At 40.0% G+C, this 24,719-nt stretch overlaps 1 protein-coding gene across 1 annotated transcript in view; it reads left to right on the forward strand.

Moving 5' to 3' along the window:
- Nucleotides 1-24,719, forward strand: part of MYO18B (myosin XVIIIB) — a 305,294-nt gene that overhangs the window by 166,824 nt on the left and 113,751 nt on the right. The window contains exon 33 of the mRNA XM_031948810.1: nucleotides 7,435-7,587. Within this exon, the coding sequence (XP_031804670.1) occupies nucleotides 7,435-7,587 (153 nt within the window). The remainder of the gene's footprint in view (nucleotides 1-7,434; nucleotides 7,588-24,719) is intronic.

The raw sequence follows: 24,719 nt of genomic DNA on the forward strand, positions 1-24,719 counted from the left end.
AGGCCCCTAATTATGATGATGACATCATTAACAACAACCGATTTTTGTGTTTAGCCCAGTCCTCTCATTAAAGTCAACAAACCGCTTTAGTGTTGGCAAAGCAGTTTAATTACGTTGTCTCTTTTGAGCCTTAGGATAGCCGGTTGAGGGATTATTAAGCTTATTTTGCAGATAACTATGGCATTTAAAAAGGTTTGAGAGACATAATTTTGGGGTAATTCAATCATTTTATCAATAATGCCAGCACTTTAATTAAAGGATGGTCATTTGGCCCTCTCTTTCTTAGACCAAAGTGACAATCATGGCCCTGGGCTCAGATTTATATACCCTTTTGGAAGAGGCTTTTCCCGTGGGTGGCAATCAATTCTGATTGGTTAAAAATTAATGAGAAAATGAATATTATAATGAAGGTCTAGATCTCAACTCTGATTATGTCATTTACTTCTTAAGTTAGCTCCACCATGGGCAATCTATTCAAAGAATTTCTCCCCACCCAGATCTGAGTGGAATACAGTGACTTGCCCCACTTGAGCTTACAAGGTTAGCTTAGATTTCAGAGATTGAAGTTTTGGATGATGATAAAAGAAAAAAGGGGGAATTCTGAATTTCCCCAAATCATTGGTTATTAATAATAATTTCTCTCATAACTAAGTGAAGATTAAGGATCAGCTAACTGAGCTTGCTTGGACAGGCCATTCCATCTCTAGCCTCTCTGTTTTGTCCAGGCTGTCGTCCACCTGTGGAATGCTGTTCCTATCTCCCTTAGTCTCTTGAAATCCCTACCTCTGTTGAAGGTTCTATTCAAGAGCTATCTTGTACAAAGGAAATGTACTGATTCCCTGAGCTGTCGGTGACTCACCTGACACTCCATTTGCTGTGATTTCTTTTATTCTTATTTACTTTCCAATAAACATGTCATTTTGATTGTCATTCACTTATGTTCATATCCACAACCAAACAACAGACACAACTGTCTTTCTGTATTCAGCCCTCTGAAGGCTGAACTTACTGAGTCAGTAAAATAATGGTCAACTATTGGTCATGGTCACCCTTGGAGCCAGAGACCCAAGTGTGAATCTTTACTCTTGCTTATTCCCTGTATAAGTAAACTACTTCGCCTATTTGGATCTCAGTTTCTTTCATCTGTAAAATGAGGCATTGAGCTTAATGGCTTTAAGATTCCTACTGGCCCTACAGTCTGATTCTAGGCTCCTCTGAAGACTGATCTGGGAGCTAACTTCTTTGTGAAAGCCATTTTCTTCCATCTGCAGTCCCCTCCTTCTCCTTTTCCTAAAGTGCTTTATCAGTCATAAAATTTGGCAACCAAGAAAGTTGATGGGACCTTAGTTTGAAGTAAGAAAGGCCTACCATCCAGTTGTTCAGTTCTGGGCATCATGTTTTGAGAAAGGATGGGATGGTCATTCTGGAGAAAAGAAACCTATGGGGAAGTTGACAATTGTCTTTAAGGATGTGAAGGGGGCTGTTCCATGGAAGAGGGGTTAACGTTTTTTGCTTGGTCCCAGAGAGAGAATTAGGAGCAATAGGTGGGTCACTGCTGTTTCAGGCATTACCTAGCTGTGTGACCCTGAAAAAGTCATTTTGCCTCAGTTTCCTCATCTATAAAATAAAGATAAATACAAGGAGAGTGCTTTTTAAATCTTCAAAAGTTATAAAAATGAGGTGATGATTCTCGTTTTTTTTTCTTGTTCTCTTCTATTCCTATTGCCTAGTTGCTATTCTTCATACATGATACTCTGCCCTTTCTCCATGTCTTTGAATGGGCTGGTACCAGCCTCTATCTCTTCAAACTGAAGATGGAAGAAAATGGCTTTTATGGAGAACTTAGCTCCCAGATCAGCCTTCAGAGTATCCTAGAATCAGACTGTAGGGTCAGTAGATTGGAGCAGTAGGTTGGAGTAGATATAGGAGCATCTATTCTCTTCAAATCCCTAGTTTCCTTCTAAACTCAGTTCAAGGGGCTTCTCCACAAAGCCATTCCTGCTCACTCCAGATGCTAATGGCTCCCCTCACAAATTATCTTTTGTTTAATTGGCTTATATTTTATATAGTTATATAATACAGATTGTCTCCGCCAAATACAAGGCAAGATCCTTGAAGGAAGACTTTCACTTTTATCTTTGAATCTCCAGCATCTAACTTTCTTGGTAAATAGAAAGTGGCACAATAAGTGCTTTGTCTGGGATCAGGAAACGCTGAGTTCAAATCCCACCTCAGATATGTATTAGCTGTGTGACCCTGGGCAAGTCACTTAACCTTCAGTTTCTTCATCTATTAAGTAAACTAGAGAATGAAATGGCAACCCCTCCAGTATCTCTTCCAAGAAAGCACCCAATGGGGACATGAAAAGTTGGGCGTCACTGAAATGACTGAATGATGACAACAACAATAAATGTTTGTTGAATGATTATTAACCATAATATTTTTGTATTATAATGTATAGTGTTAGACATAGAGTATTATATATATTAATGTATAGTATAATATAAAGTATTGTAAATGTCTGAAATGGAAGAAATAGCCTGTTCTTAAAAGGCTATGTGTATGGAAAATTCATTTTTTAACCAATCCACCAATAATCATTTATTAAGCACCTACTAAATTCTAAACAAGGTACTAGATACTGGGGATAATAGTACCATTGTTCTTTAACAATACAAGCAGATATGAAACTTTTCCATACTTGAGAAGTACTTGGAAACTCTCCAGTGAGAGGTACTTAACAACTACATTAAATTTACTTGTCTTAATATTAAATGGGATATGGGTTGACAATCTTTTTATGAAACAACACTAATCATCATTTAGATTTATTGGCTAATTATTCACCAGCTTTGTCAGGTTTTGAATCTTTCTGCCGTAAAATGAAAATCTGCAGAATGGCATTTATTTCCCATTAACCTAATGAGGTTCCATCTCTTCCCCTTCTAATCCAATGGGGGAAAAATACTGGTGACAATGACTATGATAACCTTGTGACAGTTGTTGGCTGTTAGGTTATCTCTGGATGAGGGGGAATAGTAATCACCATTAAGGACCAATTTTGATTCAGTCCTTCAAACCAGGGCAAAACTATTGACAATGTTCTTGTCACTCATCCTGCACTGTCCATGGTGCTGAAATTAATGTTAGCTCGTATATACTGTGAGACCATAGGAGCTAGGTTTTTGTTTGTTTGTTTTAGGAGGGGGAAAAAAACACCTCAGGTCAAAAAAGATTAATTGATTTGTCTTATTATGGAAAAAACCTAATTCCCTCCAAACAATCCTTATTGCTTCATAGCACACTGTCCTGTGCACAAGTATGGAAAGCTCTTGATATTATGGGAGAGACATAGAATCAGTGCTACTCATTTATGGGTAGGAGTTGTAGGATGACAAAAAGATAAACAAGGCACACATTTTCTAGACCCTAAGGAAAGGAAAGGGCTTTATTGATGAGCCAAGACACAGTCTTAGGAAGGGACAGCAACTTCCTGGTCCTATGTAACTATCAATCAGCCAACAAATATTTATGTAACACTTTCCATATTGTAGGCACTGTGCTATATTGTAAGCACTATGTGCTTAATACGAGTTTGTTGAACTGAGTTACCTTGAATTGAAGTGAAGCCCCAAGATGACTGAATTGCTTTTCTAGGTTGTTAGCAGATCTTTGTTAAGTTTGGACTAGACTTGTCTTGTCTATTTTCTGGGGGTTTAGCTTGTTGAAAAAGCCTGTCAGTTTCTTCCCCAAAGAGTCTTAAGTTCAAACTGACAGACTCAGAAAGCCCCAGGGCTAGGTGATTGTTTTGCTTGGGGAATTGCACAGAATTGAGGCACAGGGAGCTCATTTCTAGGGTACCTGCACATGGCATCACTCCTCTGCAAGCTCTGGTTTGATTGGCTGCTGCCCTGCTCTCCTTGCCCTCCCCTAGCTCCTTAGATGTGGAGGAACGTGGACCCTAGTTTCTCTCGGAGTTGCTAATGTGGATGCCTTTAAGCCAGCTTCCTGGTTCCCTGAAGAAGGCTCTCATCTACCAACATTAGCCCAGCCCCCATCTCCCCTTCAGTGTTGCAATCTTTAATGAGCAGGCTCTGTCACTGTCTGAGCTATGGAGGTGCCCTGGCTGTGGCAGAAATAATGAAAAGCCACTGTCTGGGTTCCTCTGCCCCACAGCATCTTCTCACTCATCCCCTTCCTCCTCTGGTTGGTCTTGGCAGTAACCTTGGTAACGGTAGGACGTACTTGGAATGGGGTGAGCCATCTCTCTAGCAAGGTACCTGTAAGGTTTCTTCTGCAGTGTTTGAATGTTGACAACAGTTCCCCAGGTTTGCAGGACTCAAAAGCTTTAAATCTCTTGGGCCGGAATTTGCTTCCAGAAAGGGAAGCAGCCATGTCTGTTAAACTCCCTTTGCAGAAATTAGCTCATTTGCAAATCATCCAGCCTGCCTGCACATTGGTCACTGGGGCCTATTGAAGTCCAGAGAAAACTATGATTCAGGGCTTTGAAAACAACATGATAGCGCGGTGAGTGGACAATCTAAGTCCCAGCCACTTTGGCATTTATTATCTCTATGACCTTGAGGGAAAAGGGAAGGAGAACAAGCATTTATTAAACTTGATTTATGTCTAAAGCACTGTGGTAAGGGCTTTATAAGTATTATCTTATTCGATCCTCCCAACAATTCTTCCAGTTATGGGTTATCTTTACAGATGAGGAAACTGAGGCAGACAGGTTAACTGACTTGCCCACAGTGACACAGTTAGAAGCTGGATTTGAATTCAAGATTTTTTGATTCTTAAAATTAGCATTCCATTCAAAGAATGCATACAATATATTAGAGTAAGGAAGTTTGTACCTTTAAGCCTCAGTTTACACTCCTTTAAAACAAAGATGATAAAAAAAAGGATATGGGAAGAGTAAGGGATGTGGAGCCAGAAAACCTCATTTTGAATTGCCATTCTGCCTTTTATTAACTGTTATCTAAATCATTTAATCTCTGATCTTTGTTAAATGAAGCAATTCAACCAGCTGACCTCTGAGTTCCTTTCTAGCCTCATATTTATGACCCTCCAGTACTCATATCGAAGGTTTGTGGGGATGAACATGCTTTGCAGGAAGCCTAAAAGTCCTTCCTAAATTAGGACAACTAATGATAAGGACAAACAGTTTAATAGAGCTAAAAACCTGTGTGTTTCCAAACAACAACAACAAAAAAGAATAAGGAAAAAAAAAAGAAGAAAAAAAATCTTGTGTATTTCCAAAGTGAATTAAAAAACCCAACTTCCTTAAGTTAATAATGAATTAGGTTGATGCATTTGTTTTGTTAGAAGAAATTATACCCTGCCTGCTACCAAAAAGGATTCATGGCAGCATAGATAATGAATTTTAGAAAGAAATAAATTTGTTTAAAAAAACAAACTTTCATTGCATTAACAGAAAAAGCAAGCCTGTTTTATTAATTTAATTGTTCTTTATCTCACTGCGTTTTTTTAGCCGTTAGAGTGCTTTTTTTTTTTTTTTTAAAAAAAGAACCATATGCTTATATGTAAGTGCATAAAAATTGCCATAAGCCCCAAATCATGCTTCTCTTTGCTTGTGGAAATCGATGTCTAATTAGCTGATGCTGTGTATGGGGGGGTTAATGTGTCAAAATTATTATAAAGATCATGAAAAGCCTCTGGCATCAAAAGACCTGTTTTTGAATACCAGCTCTGAGATTTGCTACCTGAATGATCCTGGGAAAATCACTCAACTTCTCTAGCATATTTCTGTTTCTTTATCTGTTAGCGAGGCTTGGACTAGACAACCTCTAAGAAACTCTGTGAAGGATGGAAACTAGCACTTATTAAGCTACTACTATATGCTATACTCAAAGAATTGTTTTATTCTCATAACAATGTGGTGAGAAAAGTGCTGTTATCCACATTTAAAAAATGAAGAAACGGGCTCAGATGGACTTTTCTTGGTGGTGATTTGTCCAGGGATATATGGTTAGCATGTGTCTGAGGTTGGATTTGAACTCAGATCTTCCTGATACTCACTCTATCTGCTACAGCACTTATTCACTCAATGACCACTTCACCTATGGCCCTTTAAGCCAGTGCTTGATGATGTCTCCCCTTCTGATGACAATGGCTATTGTGCTCTTGGGTTGGCCCAGTTGGAGGGAGCTGATTTCTACAGTTGAACCCAAGGAATGGACCTGTTTAGTTCACAACCATTTCCAGGAGTCAGACTATTCCATATGGGTGGAAGTGCTCCACCTGCCATATCATATGGAATAGTCTCAGCCTCAGAGTTGGAAAAGATGGCAGCAGTTTCAGGAGCCAACCCAGATATAAACAACATCTTCAGTAATGGGCTTTGGGCTTTTACTCCAAGCCCTCCGCTGAAGAGAACCTTCCTCTCTTCCAACCCATCCCTTCTCCCCCTCCCACCTGCCAGGAGACATGTCATAGCCTTTATGCACAGTGATTATAGTTCTCCATTCATCAAGACAGAAATGCCATCCTTAGCTCCACCTCTTCAAATCTTCATTTCTCACACATGTGTCAATTTCTCCAAAAAGGCTCTCCTAACATTTTGAGAATCTCTCTGTCTCTCTTTCTCTCTCTCTCTGTCTCTGTTTGTCTGTCTCTCTTTGTTTCTATGTCTATCTCTCTCTGTCTCTCTGTCTGTCTCTGTCTGTCTGTCTCTGTCTTTGTCTCTCTCTCTGTGTCTCTGTCTTTCTGTCTCTCTCTCTCTCTGTCTCTTTCTCTCTGTCTCTCTCTCTGTCTCTTTTTCTCCCTCCCTTTTTTCTCTCTCCCTTTTTCCTCTCCCTCCCTCTCCCTATTGTCTCCCTCAAATTAATTTGCAATCATATTTCTCTGCACATATTATATCACCTCTACCAGTAGAATGTAAACCCCCTGAGAGAAAGAACTATTTAATATCAAATACACAGAATTTTAGATTTAGGACTAGAAAGGACGTTGAATACTTCCTATTACAGCCCTCTCATTTTCCTTCAGAGAAATCTGAAACCCAGAGGACTTCAATGACTAGCTCAGACCCACTTACTAAGTAAGGAATAGACTTGGGGTTCTGAACAAAGTCTTTGAATGACAAACCCAGCATTTTCCCCACTTCTTCATTTGTGTTTCTGTATTCCTGGGACCTGATGCTCACAAAGGTGGCCTTTAATAAATGATCTCAAGGGGAGAAAGGAGGAGAATATGGAACTCCAAATTTTAAAAATAAATGAAAAAATTGTTTTACATGTAAGTGAGGAAAATAAAAATATTTTAAAAAATAAATGATTTTCAAGAATCTGGGATGAATGATCACCAAAGGCCAAGCCACAATTCCAATTAAGGGATTCAGCTTAAGTCATGAACTCCTAGTCCCTCATGCTTGCATTCAGAATTAACCAGTATGCTTTGGGTCTCCAGATTGGCCATCGAGATTTTGATGTGGAAAAACGCCTCCGCCGGGACCTGCGGAGGACTCATGCCCTCCTGTCTGATGTGCAGCTTATCCTATCAAGCATCGAGGACTCCCAGATGACAGTCAGTAAGGAAGAGCTGGAGAAAGTTCACAGTAGGGTAAGCCATGCTGGACCTCTGGGCTTTTCCCATCACCCTTTACATCAGTGACTTGGATGAAGCCATGGAGAACACCCTCTTCAAATGTGCAGATGATTCAAAGCTGGAGGAAAATGGCTAACTTATTAGATTGTAGAATCCAGATCCCAAAAGGGTTTGGCAGGTTAGAGTCATAGATTAAATCTAACACAATGAATGTATTGAGGTGTTTTTTTTTAAATCAACTCTATGGGAAGGGGGATGGGACAAAAATGGTAATTTGTAAGAAAAATGGCATTAATATAGGAGATCCTGGGATCTTCACTGGAGAGCTAGGAGGGACCTTAGAAACTATCTAGTTTAACCCTTTCATTTTACAAGTGAGGAAACCAAAACTCAGAACTTCGAGGTACTTTAAGACCTTGACCAAGGCGACACAGGTAGCGGTGGCTCAAAGAATCACAAATGTGATAAGGCAGCCAAGGCATTAGGTGACATATTTGGCTATATGGTCTAGAGTAGAGGTCCTCAAACTTTTTAAATAGGGGGCCAATTCACTGTCCCTCAGACTGTTGGAGGGTCGGACTATAGTAAAAACAAAAACTTTGTTTTGTAGGCCTTTAAATAAAGAAACTTTATAGCCCTGGATGAGGGGGATAAACATCCTCAACTGCTGCATCTGGCCCATGGGCTATAGTTTGAGGACCCCTGGTAGAGGATGATCAAGTTAGAGGGGAGGGTCCACTGTCCTCTGCCCTTATCAATCCAATCTGGAGCTCTGTGTTCATTGTTAGATCCCATGAGCTGGAAGCTATCCAAATAAAGACGGTAAGGCAATGTTGGATAATGGAAATGGAACTGGGGATTTGAGCCCAATTTTGCCTCTGTTAACCGAGTTTGGATCTCTGGGGTCCTCAGTTTGCTTATCTGAAAAAAAAGATGGTTTTAATAGATGCCTTCTGAGGTCCTTTATATCCCTTTATCAGGAGTTATTAATATAGTTTATGTCATATTCCCTATTTAAGCCTCTGGACTCCTTTCCAAAATGATGGTTTTAAATTCATAAAATAAAATACATAGGATTACACAGGAAAACAATTATATTTAATAAAGTTATCAGGATATGAAAAAACCTCAATGAATTTATGGACTGAAAGTAAAGAGCCCCTGCTTCTTTTATAATCCTGTGATCCATAGTGATGAGAATTAGTTAAAGGAAATGGGTGCTAAATGTTGGGGAATGATTGTCATCCCAGATACTTGATGGATGGCCATGTGGAAGAAGGGAACTGAATTAGTATTGCATAGTATCAAAGGAGAGAACCAGGAGCTGGGGGATGATTCACTTGGCACAGACGTTGTAAACAGGATTCTTGTTTAAACCCATATTGGGTTCAGTGGCATCTGTGATTCCTTTTAATTCTCAGATTTGGTAAATTCAATTTAATTCAATAAAATAAACATTTATGAAGTGCCTACTGGCTACCAGACACTGGGCTAAGCACTGGGGAGACAAATAAGAATTAGAGTCCTTGCACTAAAGAGGCTTATAACTTAATGAGAGAAGGACCTTAGGATCCCGAGTTCTCACCTTTGTCATTTATTGATTGTATGACCTTGGCAGTTTAGTTAACCTCATTGGTCATTTAGGGAAGAAGATAGTGTCTGATTGTCAACATATAAAAGGAAATGAAAAAAAAGGGGGGGAGGAAAGGGGCTCATCTGGGAGAACATGAAATGGGGGCAAGATGTTCTGGGGAGTTGAAACCAAACTGAGCTGCTGATGAAATATGGAGCTACCCAAGAGTCCTGTATAAAGAAAGGTTATCACTTCTCCCTTGAATCCTCCAATGGAAAGAGAGGGGCAATTAAGATAGTTGAGGAACTCAAACCCCGAGTCGCTATGGTGATGAGACTTCAGGTGATCAGCTAATCCTGGAGATAGGGCATCGGCGTCCAGCATCATGCTCAGTGGAATCAAGCTAAGCAGATTTGCTGATGAAAAAATGGAAATTTACTTATGTTACTGGAGAGTGGGGGCAGGTTTTAGCTAAATGTACTCAAATTCTTCCATGGTTCTGTGATCTCATTGATCAGATGTTCTTTTTGATGATACGAATTGTAACCTGCCCCACTCCTGCCCTTGCTAGGGGACATTTGTCTATGTCCTTCCCATAGATTCCTCATGGGAAGTACAGCTAATGTTCAACTGAGTTGAATGAGGTAACTTAGTAAAAGAGACAGGGGAAAAAACCTTCCTAACAATCTGAGTTATCTGAAAATGGAATAGACCATCTTGTCAGGAGTCAAGTTCCCCATCACTGGAACATGACAAGAAATCTGGGTTTCCGAGTGAATTCAACAATAGTGTAGATGATTAGACTCAGCTCTTTTCCAATTCCAAGCTCCTGTGAGCCAAAGACAGTTTTCAAAAATTCTGGGACGAATTGTGCTTCGAGGCAGGAGGCACAATGGGTGGTTGATGAGATGGGACACTGTGAAATTTGGAGCTGGTTCCTGTCAATTGGTTGTTGGCATGCTGATCTAAGCCATGAAGAATGTCAGAGTGAAACATCAACTGTGTAATACAGGATCCTCTAAGAATCATAGATTTTGAGGTAGAAGGAATCTTGCAGGTCATTTATTATAGTCTGCTCATTTGCCTGAAGTCACCCGGGAATTCTAACTCCAAAGCCAGAGTTTTCTCCATTGCTTCACTTACATATTACCAGATTCAGAGTCAGAGAACCAAGATTTGAATTCTGACTCTGTTCATTACTGTCTTTGTGACTTTGGATAAGTCACTTTCCCAGCCTGGAACCAAGTTTCCTCATTTGTGAAATTAATCGGTTGGATTAAAATATCTCCAATTTTAATATTTTATGACTCCATGGAGCCTAATAAGTTTGGTCCATAAATTCATCATTCCTATACATACAATCATATAAATTATTTCTTTAATTCAGTTAACATAATAAATATGAAAGATTCTTGTCCAGCCCCTGACATAATTTGGCTAGGAGACAATGGTTTAGATTGCAGAGCAAGTGTTGATCTCCATTGGTAGTAAGAGTTTGCTCCTTCAGAGTTCCCAACACCCATGAAATCATCCAAGAACATGTTCAGATTGATGTATTCTTTTGTCTCCTTTTACTTTCTCTTTCTCCAGTCTCTTGCTGATCCCTTCCAACTCCTTTGATTTCTTCTGGGCTGTAAAGCACTGCCTCTGAGCATCCCTCTTTGTTTTTTATGCTTTTCTCTCCCTTTAATGAGACCCTGAAATCTTTTTGTGGCCCTTCTGTCCTTCCAATTGGTTCAACTAATTGGCTCCAGATGGTTTTTTTGGTTTGTTTTTTGACTGGGAATATTTAGAGATACAGAAATTTCTATCCCCTTCTTTTCTTCTTCATTTCTTCTTCCCTATTGGTACCTTCTCTTCTTCTCCTTCTTGTTCCTCTTTTCCCCTCCTTCTTCTCTTGTCCTTACTTATCCTTCATCTTTTCCTTCTTTCTTCTTCTCTCCATATTCTCCCTGAATCATGGTATGATGGAAACAATGGTGGGTTTGGAATCAGAGGATGAGGCTCTACCACTGTGTGAGCTTAAGTGACTTCAAATTTCCTCAGTTTCTTCATGTTAAATGAAGTTGTATCAGATTCTCTGTCAGTTCAAATCACAGTTCAATGCCCTGCTTCAGGTTCAGTGTCTTCTTATGTAAAATTAGGGTTTGAACTAGATGGCTTCAGTTGTCAATGTTTTGAGAAGATGAAAATTAGGGTTTGGACTAGATGGCTTCAGTTGCTGTTTTGAGGAGATGCTTTGCAAACCTGTCAACATTAAATAATGAGATCTGGTTATCACCTAAGGTTTCTTCTCACTTTAAATAATGGAATCATAATTCTGGGATGAAAATAACCCTGGAAACCACCAACTTATGCCCCTTAATTTACAGTGGAAGTAACTGTGATTTTCCTCCTCTTTTTCTTCTCTTTCTCCTCCTTTTTCTCCTTCTTTTCTTCCTTCTCCTCTTTCTCTTTCTCCCCTGCTCCTCCTTGTCCTCCTCCTTGCTCAGCTTTCATCTTCCTTTCTATAGCTTCCTTTCCTTTTTCCTTGTGTCTTTTATATCCATCACTGGGACAGGTGCTGTTGCCCCTCCCCTGGTTGAGAATATCACCGGCCCTCTTGGAGAGAGGTCCATCAGGGCCAAGCTGCTGCTGCACACAGCCCTAGGATGCAGCCAGCCCTGGCAGCTACATTCATCACTGCCCGGCTCTAATGTGCACTGGTTCATCAGGGGTCTAATTAATAATTAAATAGAGAGAAAGAGTAAGCAGACTGAGCTGCCTGCAGTGGCCAGAAGCATTTCTTCCCCTGCAGAAAGGCAGAGGTGGTGGATTGCACCGGGAAACAAATAGAGCTGCTTGTCTAGAATTGGATGGAGGGCAAAGAGCTCCATGTTTGAAGTCTGAGGACCTTGGCTCGCATCCACGACCTGTTGCTTTTTAGATTCAAATATTACCTCAGATGCTTATTTACTGGGTCACCCAGAGCAGTTACTTCATGGCACCAGACTCAGTTTTCTCACATGTAAAATGAGGGATTTGGGCTGCACTTTAAAAAATGACTGAATGGAGGATGGAGTGGGAGAGATCTAAGGGAGGCGGATCCCCTCCATCCCCAGCAGTTATTACATAAGTGCGGATGTGAGGTGATGAGGGTCTGCATCAATGGCAATGTCAGAGGAGAGGGGAAACATTCAAGAGATGCTGGAGAGGTGAAATTGATGAGAGATGCTACAGAGCTGAAATTGATGAGGGATGCTGGAGAGGTGAAATTGATGAGGGATGCTGCAGAGGTGAAATTGACAGGCCTTGGCCACAGCTTGGGTGGGGGGTGAGAGAGAGGGAGGAGTTCAGGTTGACTCAGGTTGTATGACTTGGGGAGCTGGAAGGATGGTGGCGTCCTCTATAATAATAGAGTTGAAGGAGGAAAGATAATGAGTTCTATTTTTCACATATTTGAGTTTAAGATGCTTATTGTACATCCAGTTCAAGATGTTTGAGAGGCATTTTTGTTGTTAAATCATTTTTTTCAATTGTGTCTCCATGATACATCTGGTGTTTTCTCGGCAAAGATACCAAAATGGATTGTTATTTTCTTCTCCAGTTATTTTACAAATGAGGAAACTGAGACAAATACTGTTAAGTGACTTCCCCAGGGTTATACAATTATTAGTAGTCGCTGTCTAAAGATGGATATGAACTCATGAAGATGAGTTTTCTTATTTCAATCCCCGTGCTTTATCTACTCAGGTAGTAATAATAAATAATAATAAAAATAGTAATAGGTAACATTTATGTAGCACTTACTCTGTGCCAGGCACTGTATTAAGTGCATTTTGATCCTCACAACAGTCCTGGGAGGCAAATAGTATTGTTACCTTCATTTTTCAGATGAAGAAACTGAGGTAAATAATATGCCCAAGATCACACAAAGAGTAAGTGTCTGAGGCTGGATTTTAACTCTGACTCCAGACCTTCCACCATCCACTGTGATACAAGAATATAAATCCACATCCTTGAACTTCCATATTGGTGCTGTTTTTACTCTCTTTAGTCAATTACTAGAAAGGTCCTTCCATTGGATCTGGACTAATCTCTTCATTATATAGATGAAGAAACCGAATTTCAGAGAATGGCTGTAGCTTCATCAGAATTCGAGTCCAGAGATTTTAATGTCTCAAATTTGCATTGCTCAGACAGCAGGATTCTCCTCAAGGACTGGTCTTCTCCCTAACACATTCATAGGAACATTAGAGACTACTTAGTCCAGTTCCCTGTCCCTCCTGCTTTTTTTTTTTAATAAAGAAAGAAACTGAGACCCAGATTTAAAAAGTGACTCATCAGATCACATATTAAGTGGAAATTAGCAGAGTTTCTCCTGATTCCACATCCTGAGCCCTGTGCCCTTGCTCCCCTTTCCAAAAGAAAATTAAAAGGCTGTATTCTGGAGGCATCTTTCGGAGGCAAACGCATGTGGTTCAAGACTGCCCCCCACAGAAATCTGGTCCCTCATGAAAGTGACTGGAGTGGAAACAGAGTGCTCTGGACTCTGGAGCTGTGGGGGCTTCTTCTCTGGCGCCTATCAAAGGGAATCTGAAGCCTTTGCTTTGGACTTGGTCGTCATGGAAATAGCTGGATGGCCTGGGCTGATGGAGGAGGGGCTTTTGTTCCCAAGAACATATGTCCTGGATTCTAGGGATGGTGGGGACTGAATAAAACAGGGGCTTCCTACACTGACAACAGCATTTTATTCCCTCACCTGAGAAGGAGCTCTCAGGTGAGCTAGCTTAGTTTTGTCCAAAGGAGAAAATCCTTCTCTTTCCTGGGACAGGTCTCCAGTTTGTGGCCAAGGTGTGATCACCAACGATGACCCAAACCTTTGGAATCACTCTTCAATTCTATTCTACTCAAGTATATTAAACACCTGCTGTATGCTCAGCTTTGTGTGGGCTTCTGGGGATTCAAAGACAAAAGAATAAAATTTCCCTCCTGGTTGGGGAATCAAATGTATGCAAATTGGCAATGATAATAGATGATAATAACATATCTTTCTAGTGTTTTGTGGTTTGCAATAACATCTACATATATTATTTCATCCTTACAATGCCCCTGTGAAGTAGATGCTAATATTATTTCTATTTTGAAGAGGAAACTGAGTCTGAGAGATTAAAATGACTTGCCCAGAATTATATATAATGTGAGAAGGGAGAGGAAGCCAACTTGGGGTGGGATGGGGGATGACGTATGAGCTGAGTCTTGGGATTTTAAGAGGTAGAAGTGAAGGGGGGTCGTGTTCTCGGGGCACAGCAGGGGCAAAGGTGCACAAAATGGAGATGGGAGCAACAATTAGGTGAATTGAACTGAAATGTCGGTTGGAGGCAGATGATAAAAGAAAAGGCTTCAGGAAGCCTCCAAATGAATGGTCTTTATTTTCAGAATGGATTCCTCCTACTTCACCTCCCACTTCACAGACACATTTGAGTTTAAGGACCCCTCCCAGCTCTGACATTCCCTGTTCTAAAGTCCCTCCCACCTCTGACATTCCTCATTCTAAGGCCCCTCTCACCTCTTACATTCCCTATTCCGGGACCCCTCCCACCTCTGACATTCCCTGTTCTAAGGACCCTCCCAGCTCTGGCATTCTGTAATCCCATGAGTCCTACTTACTTAATTTCTTGGAAACACACAGACTTGGAAAACAAAGGAGAGGTTTTGCCTTGATTTAATGACACCTGTTCGTTAGGAGCCAATTAGTAATTAATCCATGTTGAATGTCTCCACTGGAAATAAACTAATCCAGAGACATAAGCAATTCCAACAACATCCATATATAATTGAGATAATGGTTTTGCATAAATAACATCTGTGAGGAACAGATGTTGGCACCTGGCTGGGAGGGGAGGATGGAAGGTGATCTCTGTAGTAGAGCAATTTGCCAATTTTCCACTTTCCTCTGACCCAGAAAAGGGAAAATGTCCCTTTGTTCTTCTTGTATTGACCCATCACAAGCTGCTTGGCTCTGCCAAAGTCTCCCAAAAGTGCTTTGCTCCTTTCTTGGACGAAGAACTGGGCTCTAAAAAACAGAAGGACTGTGGGCAAGGTGAAGCTTCCTCTGGGTCCTGGTTCTGCTCAAGTACACAGCTGGGTGGTCAGGAATGAAAGGCACTGATTTGGCTCATGCACCAGGTGCAAACTTGGAGGTAAACAGCTTTCCCTATCTGAGCCTTATTTTTGTCCACCCTAAAAGAGGGGACAGTGTGAGATAACGGAGTTAAGTATTTATGTCCTTTCCATCTCTGAATCTTGGGGACAGTGTGGTGTAGTGATCAGAACATTAGGCTTGAGCACCATCTTATTGCTCTCTCTTGGTCAATCTCTCTCCTCTCCAATCCAACTTCTACACTATTACAAAAATATTATTCGTAAGGCACACCTCTCTTGCTATTTTCCAAACAACCTTCCATCTCTGCTTTTTGCCTTAACCCAAGCTCCATCCCCTTCTTGGAGTGTCTCCTCATCTCCAATTCTTAGAATCCTTAACTCCTTTTGAATTTCAACTGGGGCACTGTTTCCTATAGGCTGCCCCCTCAACTATACCTCATCATTAAGACTCTCCCTCTTCCACTTGTATTCTATCTATTGGCCTGTGAATGTATTGAGTCTCCCAGCAAAAGTAACTTATTAAAGACAGAATGGTTTAGTTTTTGTCCCCCCATGAATCTTCACCAACTTTCCAGTCCCCAGTGCTTAGTAGAAGTCTTGGGATTCAGTAGGTGTTTGATAAATGTTTGCTGAACATAATCCAATTGAGGTCAGCACTTACATTATTTCCTAGCTAAGGAACTGAGACCCTGGAAGAAAAGGGAAATAAACTGATACAGACATGAAGGAAGTACAAGCAAGATTGGAACCTTGATCTCTTTATTCCAAATCCAGCAGCTTTTCTGGATCTTATTCTTTGAATTCAAACCAAAATGCATCAGCCATCTAATTCATTTTTTCTTGTAGTGGCCAGACTAGAAACCATATACCTAACTCAGGGTCATGGGTACTCCAAAATAATCTCACTGATTGGTTGGCTAGGGAGAGATAACAGAAGGAGAAATATTTCTGTGCCAGTACACAGCAGAGAAGCAGATTGATTTGTTCAGTGACTCTTAACCCTAAAAGAGGCAATGATATTCTCCCTGCTTTGAGTCTCATTTTGTAAAATGAGGAGTTGAATTAAAATATCCCTTCCACTTCTGATATTTCTTGTTTTAAAGCCCTTTCCAGCTCTGACATTCTATATTCTAAGGTTCTTCCTTGTACTGACATTCCCTGTTCTAAGGATTTTCCAACTTCTGACATTTCCTTTTCTAAGACCCTATATCCTCTGTTCTAAGGCCCCTTCCAGCTCTGACACTCCCGGTTTAAAAATCCCTCCCATCTTTAACATTTAATGTCCTAAGACCCCTTCCCTGCCCTGACATTTTATATTTTTCTTCTAGCTCTTAAACCGTGTTTTGCCCAAGTCCAAAAGTTTCCATTATAAGTTTTCGGTCAGTTCTAACATTATCTGAACTTTCCCTGGATGCCTTGACATTGTAAATTTTTGTGAATCATGGGAACATGGGTTCAGATGTTGGGAATTGAACAAATGGTCTCACCATAAATATCCTTTTAGGTCATGAGGTAAAATAGTGTTTCCTGTTGTGGTATCATGGTTCAAACTGGAAGAAAATGAGTACAGACAATAAAGAGGGATGATATAACAATAATAATCATACTACCTCCCATTGCTACAGTGAGCTGTGGTTACAGAGCATTTTCCCACTAATTTATTGAGCAATATATCAGTAAGTTTTTTTTTTTTTTGATCTTTGAAACAGCTCTATAAAATGGGCAGGGCAGGCACTTTTATTCCAATTCTAGGTCTGAAGAAATAGCTATTTCTTATTCAACACCTATCTCTTGCTCAATCACTCTCTTCTATGTTTCTAGAATTTTAACTTTCTATTCCTAGATGTCATACCTCTCTTCTTGTAAGCAAAGAATATATGGCATTCCCCCATTGCTATGCTCTGTGGTTGACATATTGAAGATTCAATCCCCTAAGACCGCCAGATCTTTCTCCATTGACTTTTTAAATCCAGTCTTCCCAAACTCTTAATTTGTAGCACTGTTTTAAAAAAATTGATGTAACACAGATTTATTTTATTAGATACATAAATTCAAAAGGCCTTTATTAAGCACTTACTTTGTACCAGTCACTGTGCTAGATAATGAAGTTGTATAGATAGAAGTCCAATGTTCTAGCCTCTAGAGACCTTGGTGAATAGAATCCTAACTCGGCCATCCAGTAGATTAGGTATTTCCTCCACCTGGTTTTGTGACATTTGCACATTTTATAAACTTATCATCTATGCCTTTAAGTCATTAATAAAAAAATTGCATAGAAAAGCACCAAGGAGAGCTCCTTAGACAATCCCCTTAGAGAATACCTTCTTAACATATTGAGCCATTAGTGAGTACCCTTTTGTCCAGTCGTTCAAGAATATCCCAGGACCCTTACATGTTGTATTGTCTGGGCCACATCCCTCTCATCTTTCTCAAAGGAGTCCCATGAGAGATTCTGAGAATTGCTTGTCAAAAATCTAGTTAAATTATGTGTACTACATTCTCCTCATCTACCAGATTAGTCACCCTGACAGAAAAGGGAGTGAGATTAGTCTGTCTCGACTTGCTATTTGATGAAGCCGTGTTGGCTGTTCGTGATCCCTACTTGCTTTAATAATGTATTCTTGAATTTTGTCAGGCATCAAAGTCAAACTCATTGGATGAGGTTTCAGGCTCTAGTCGTTTTCCTTTTTTTTTTTGGAAAATTGAAACTGACCTGTTGCTCTTCTTCCATTTTTGACAGGATTTCAAAGATCACTCCCAGTGGATCAGTCATCACATATCTGGTTTTAAAAAATAACCTCTAAAGCAGGCTTTTTGGGCTTCATAACTGAAATTCATCATTAAAGTGGGATGCTATCTTTTTCTATCGTTGCTTATTTTGGATTTTTAACTCCCTATTAATAATTCTTCAATTAGTAAATCTTCCAGAATCCCATGATCTCTTGGTTCCCTTCCAACTCTATATTCAGTGAAATGGCTACTCCAAAGTGGAATGGTCCATCTCCAGAGGTAGTGAGCTCCCCATTGCTCGAAGTCTTTATATGAGAACTAGAATACCACTTATTGAGTCTGCTATCCTGGATATTCTTATTTAGGCTTAGGAATATTGATCGCTAGTAGTGACCAGGCTGCCTCTTGTCTTTCTTACTACCCCTGCATCCCCTTGAGATGGTGAAGAAGATACTAGACTTGTAGTCAGGAACTTGGGCTCAAACCTTACCTCAGATACTTATTACCTATATGGCTCTGGGATTATTTTTCCTCATCTGTAAACTGAAGAAGTTGTATGACCTTTTAGGTCCTTCTAACTATGAGCACACATCTAGGAAATGATCTTAAATACCATTTGGTCCAAATCTCTCATTTTAAAGATAAGGAAGCTGGTCCTTGGAAGGTAAATGGACTTCCCTAAGGTCACACTAATAGTAGGGTAATGAGTGTTAGATCTGGGATGAATTATGGGTTTTGGATCTCAGGGAAGATCAGGGAAGGTGGTCAGGGTCATCTTTTGCTCTTTTAGGTACTTGAAATGGACAGTTCCCTGGGGAGTTCCCTGATAGACATTCTAACTGTGTCCAAACCCATAACATGAATCAAGATCTTGTTTAGGGCCAGCATTTCAAGTTCCAAGTGCCTCTAACAAAGAGATGATGGGGCATTATAAAGGTTGCCACCAACATCCCTTCTGTGTGTCACAAGACAATTATGAGCAGAGAAAGTGTTCTGGCCAACTGGTCGAGGCAGTCCTATGCTCTTAAAGAGAAATAAAACTAAAAAAAGGTTGCCTTTAAAGCTTGAAATGTTTTATGCTCCATCCTCTACATGTGGGACTCATTTTCTTATCGTACGGTCTTGTTACTATTAAGAATTATAACGCAGTAACAATACTTTTGCAAAATATCTTTCTGGCCATTTTTATTCTCAAACACTCCTGTGATATACATCTTTAGGAGTGGGACAAATATCATGATCCTTACTTTAGTGAGATTATGTGATTCATCTGAGCTCCCATAACTATTTTAGGATTATAATCATTATTGTCCATTTAGGACTTGATAATGGCAAGTCATTATTGTAACAACTCCAATTTATATATATTTTGGGATTTTTGGTGCCCAGAATGGAACCAGGCACACAGTAAGTACTTTAATAAAGGTTTATAGATTGATTTACACAGGACTTTACTATTTGAAAAAATACTTGATTGTTTTTGTGTTTATTTTTAATAGTATTTTATTGGTCCTAATATGTACAAGGATAGTTTTCAACATTTACCATCACAAAACCTCATATCCTAAATTTTTCTCCCTTTCTCCCTTCCCTCCCCTCCCCAAGATAGCAAAGCAATATAGGTTAAACATGTGCAAGTCTTCTAAACATATTTCCATATTCATCATTGCAGAATATTTCCAATGCATTATTTTGTTTGATTCTCACAATAGCTCTCATGGAAATGCCTGCTGGGGATTTTGCTTTAGTTGGGTGGAGTTAGACCAGATGGCCTCTGAGTTTCCTTTGAAATCTGAGGTTTAATGACTGAGAGGTTGCTGAGCTCTGCTTGGCATCCCATTGGTGCTGCATGCTGTACTTTCCACTTAGAGTTTTGGACACCCTTGTCATTTCCCTTTGGGACTTATTTCTCCACTCATTCCCCCTCCCCCATGAGTCCTCTTAACCCCATGGCCCTCTTTTACAATTCCCAAGGTGGTTAATGTCTCTGTTCCACACATAAACACCCAAGAAGATGACAAGACTTAGCTGAATTTTTCCTTTTCCCTTGAGTTCCTAATTGGCATCTTCCATGGTAAAAATAAAAACAAATCACAGTGAGACCCAGACAGATGACCTTGCAAGAAGCTTGAAGAGGTACTTGGGTGACTCCTCTCACCACTAGGACCCCCTGAGCTTCCAGCCTTGGGGGATTTGAGACAAGGAAAGAAACATTAGGTGCCTTGAATTGGTTCAATATTAGCTCACCTAAAGGCCTCTATCTTCTGGGTCATAAGACATAATGAGAACTGGATTTAGTTTTTTTTTTAAAGGATGAGTATCAGGGTTCCTTTTTTTCCTCAACTATTCTCTTCCCCTTCCTCCAAATATGGACATTTCTATTGTCTTCTGAAGACTTACAGGGCTAGGGCTAAGAAGCAGGACAGGGGCAGAAAAACCATCTCTGCCTTTTCTCATGACTGTCCAGTGCCCTGCAGTAGAGGGAGACAAATAAACTTGGGATAGTCATGTATGATTGTGATTATTGGCAATAATGGATAATAATGATAGCTTATGTTTGTATATCACTTGATACTTTATTTTTTTATTCTTTTTTTTTTTTTATTATAGCTTTATATTGACAGAACATATGCCTGGGTAATTTTTCAACATTGATCTTTGCACTCATTTCTGTTCCAACTTTCCCCCTCCCTCCACCCCTTCCCCTAGATGGCAGGCAGTCTCATACATGTTAAACATGTTAAAGTATATCTTAAATACAATATATGTATACTTGATGCTTTAAAAGATATATCCACATCCATTCTGCCACTTGAGGGTAATAACAGCTCATATTTCTAAAGAGCTTTCTACTTTATAAGTTCACACCCTGTATTCTGTGCTCTAAGGTTCTTTCCCACTCTGACATTTTCTGTTTTCAGGGTCTGCCCAAGTCTGACATTTCATGTTTTAAGGGCTCAATTAGCTCTAAAAAATCCTTGTTCTATGACCCTTCCTAGCTTTCTCAGGAGGGTATTTGGTATATCTGTTTTTTTTTTTTTCTTCAGAAGGAGAAACTGAAGCTCAGAGAAAAGAAACTGACTTGTTTGGCATCCGGCAGCTTGTCAAATGGAGATCTGAGGCTGCCATCCAGTTTTTCTGACTTCAGTATTTTTAAAAATTTAATTGCACTGCTTTTGACCCACTTCAATAGCTTTGCAAAATATACAAGGAAAATATTATTATCTACTAAAAGAAGCAATGAGATTGGGGATAAGCCGTTGCTTTAGCCATCAGGAGAGACAGGTTCAAATCTTGGTTCTGTCACTAGCTATTCTGTGACCTTTGGCAAGTCATGTCTTTTCTCTGGCCCTCCCTCATTTTTTCTCATCAGAGAAATAAGGGGATTGTGATAGATTTTGAAGTCACCTTCTAGGAATAATTATTAATATATGAGACAAAAAGGTAGCATAGTCGATTGGCTGAGGTCTGGAAGATCTGGGTTTGAATCTCAACTCAGAGATATAGGGCTCTGTATCTCTTTCTGTGTGAGTGACTCTGCTGGAAGAAACAATGGACAATGTTGGGGAGAAATGAGAGCAATCCTATCTCTATCCTAAAAAGAACAACTCCCTTTCAAAAACTGGGCTCTTTGGCAGAAATAGTAAATGCATCCTTTTCAGACCACAATGAAATAAAAATTACGTTCAACAAAAAGCCAGGGGAAAGTAGACCAAAAATAATTGGAAACTAAATAATCTTATACTAAAGAATGATTGGGTGAAACAGCAAATCATAGACATAATTAATAACTTCACCCAAGAAAACGACAATAATGAGACATCATACCAAAATATGTGGGATGCAGCCAGAGCGGTAATAAGGGGAAATTTCATATCTCTAGAGACCTACTTGCATAAACTAGAGAAAGAGAAGGTCAATGAATTGGGCTTGCAACTAAAAAACTGGGCTCTTTTTTGTATAGCTGGCTCTTTTCTTAACTACCAGAGCTCCTACATTTTTGAGCTGGCTCTCTTCTTAACTGCCAGAGCCCATATTCTTCACCGTTATCTTGCTTCTTGACTGCCAGAATTTATACTCTTCAAAGTTATTCTTTTTGACTGCCAGAACTCATTCTACCCAGAACTGGCTTTCTTCTTAGTTGCCAGAACGCACCCTCTTCAGAAACTAGCTATCTTGACTTACTCTCTAGAATATTAAATTTCCCTTTTTCAAGGGCCATCTAATTCTGTCAAACTTCCCTAAAGCAAGTTTCTACTAAAGGGATAACAAAGTGTAGATGTACACTTATTATTAGACTAAATTTCCTCATTGATCCAGGGTCCCCTGATCAATGTCTTATGTACCCCAGTCAGAAAGCTTGGAGATCTCGGATATCCCTACTCTGAGGTGCTTTGCCAACCTAGACAATTCTTGTGTTTTGTCTTTTATTCTCTTAGGGGAATGAGCCAATAACAGAAAAGTTGAAAATGCTAATTGTGGGACACATCTATAGACATTTTGCATTCAGTCATGGAATGCTATGTTTTCTTGAAAAAATATCCCTTTTGATATCACTGTTGGAGAGCAAATAATAAATTAGAATGTCCAGAAAAACAGCTTTAGATTTCAAAATTTCATGCTGCCCACTTTCATGTTGGAATTGGCTTCATTTCTTGTTGGAAACGTTTCTTGCTCCCCATTCAGTCTACCATATGCTGTTTGTGATGGATCTTGGGGAAAGGACATAATCCATTTCATTTTTTTTCTGTTTAAAGTTTCTATTGATTGTTTTTGTTTTTTCATACCTTTTCTTTGCAAATGTATTTTTCCTATGCCTCACAGGAGATCCTCTTTTTGTTACAAATAAAAATAAGCAAAATTCTCCAACATTATCAACTGAGTCAGACAGCAAATTTACTGTTTTGCCCCTCTTGTCCACCACCTCTTTCCCTGCCTTCTTCACCAGTGGATTACTTTTCCTACTTTCCAAAGCCCAGCTGCAACACCTTTGTTGAATCCTGAGCTTGTTTATTCCCTCTTAGCATTCTCTCTGCCTGGACAGCTCATTTAGCAGCTTAATAAGTCCAAAGCAAACATTTTACACAGGTATTCAAAGCAAGCAAGATGGCATTGCTGAGAAAAGCAGTGCATTCATCAGCTTGTGTTTTATGTATCTGTGATGAGAATCTTAATTGGCTCTCCCTGGGTGGGAAGGTTTCTTGCTCTGATTGGAAAGGAAGAGGGTGCTGGAACAGAATGTTCTGATTGAGAGGAGAGAAATGAGAAGATGAAGAGAGAGGGGAACAAAAAGGAGGAAGAGGAAAGGAGAGGAAAGAGGAAAGAGATGAGAGGAAAAGAGGGAAAGGGAAGGAGAGAGAGAAGATGGAAAAAGAAAGACTTAAATTGTTTATCTTGGGAGGATTTCTATCTTAGGTGTTGGTTCATGAGTATGTCATTTCTCTTGAATCTAGATGGGAGGATATTAGGACAAAATGTTGCAATGAGTTTGAATGTAGAAAGAAGGAAAATACTAGCGATAAGAGGCAAAAGGAGAAGCACAGAGGATGAGTGCAGAGAAGGCTTTGTAGGATGTCAGAGCTGAAAGGGCTCTCAGAGACCCATCTAGTCAACTAGTATCCAGAGAAGCAGCCAGCTTCTTGCTTGGATATCTCTAATGAAAAAGAGGAGGATCTTCCACTTGGAAACAGCTCTTATCTTTGGGAGGTTCTTCCTGATGTCAAACAGAAATTGACTTTGTTGCAGCTCATGACCATTGTTTCTACTTTTATCCACAGATGCAAAGGTGGGATCTGATCCTTCTTTTCTGTGAAGCCCCCCAAATATTTGAAAGTAGTTATCTTGTCCCTCCCCGAGTCTTCTCTCCTTCAGGATAATTCCTCCTCCCAATCCTTCCCCATCATTCTGGCTGCCCTCTCCAGGGAGGAAGCAGTAGGAAAGAGGACATGTCTGTGAGCTTGAAAATGGAGAAAAAGAAAGAAAAAGAGACAATATTAGTTACTGAGAGGAAAGAGACCCAGAGAGGAGATTCTCAATTGTTCTTGTGCTCAGTAAGACAAAGCCACTGATTTTTAATTAGGAGAGCTCAACATGGTATATTTTCTGTCTGGCCATGAGTACCTGGAAACAGATGCTGATGAGGTCTGTGATAAGGCAAGGAGGCAGTCAGTCATCAAACACTTCCCAAATGCTTACCTAATCGATGGTGCCCTTTTTGCCAAGGAATTAAGAAGATCTCAGGTGAAATTCTACTGTCTGCTTCTTGCTAGCTGGGTGACCAAGGGCAAGACACTTCTCTGGGAGAACCTCAGTTCTTTTATCTGCAAAATAGGGCAATAATACCTTTAATTCAATTCACTGAGCATTTATGAAACATCTACTCTATGCTAGGTATTGGGTATCCAGAGAAAGGTTAAGCAGTCCCTCCAAGGATTTTCCATTCTACAGCTTCTGGTTTATTATCACATGCATAGTGTTTGGTGAGATGGAGATTGGGGGGTGGGGAAGTGGAGTCTGAGAGACAGAAGGGACAGACAGAGGCTTGATAGAAATGGAAGGATCCATAGGAAATGGGGTCATTGGGCTCTCTTTTTTTCAGGAAGGTGGGCTGTATCTCCCAGGGAAGGGCTACTATTCAGTATCTGCCATAGTCCTTTCAAAGTCATCCCATCTCAGGACCCAGAAAGGGTAGTGTCTTTAA

This window comes from Sarcophilus harrisii, chromosome 1 (genome assembly GCF_902635505.1).
Source record: "Sarcophilus harrisii chromosome 1, mSarHar1.11, whole genome shotgun sequence".
NCBI classification, from domain to species: Eukaryota; Metazoa; Chordata; class Mammalia; order Dasyuromorphia; family Dasyuridae; genus Sarcophilus; species Sarcophilus harrisii.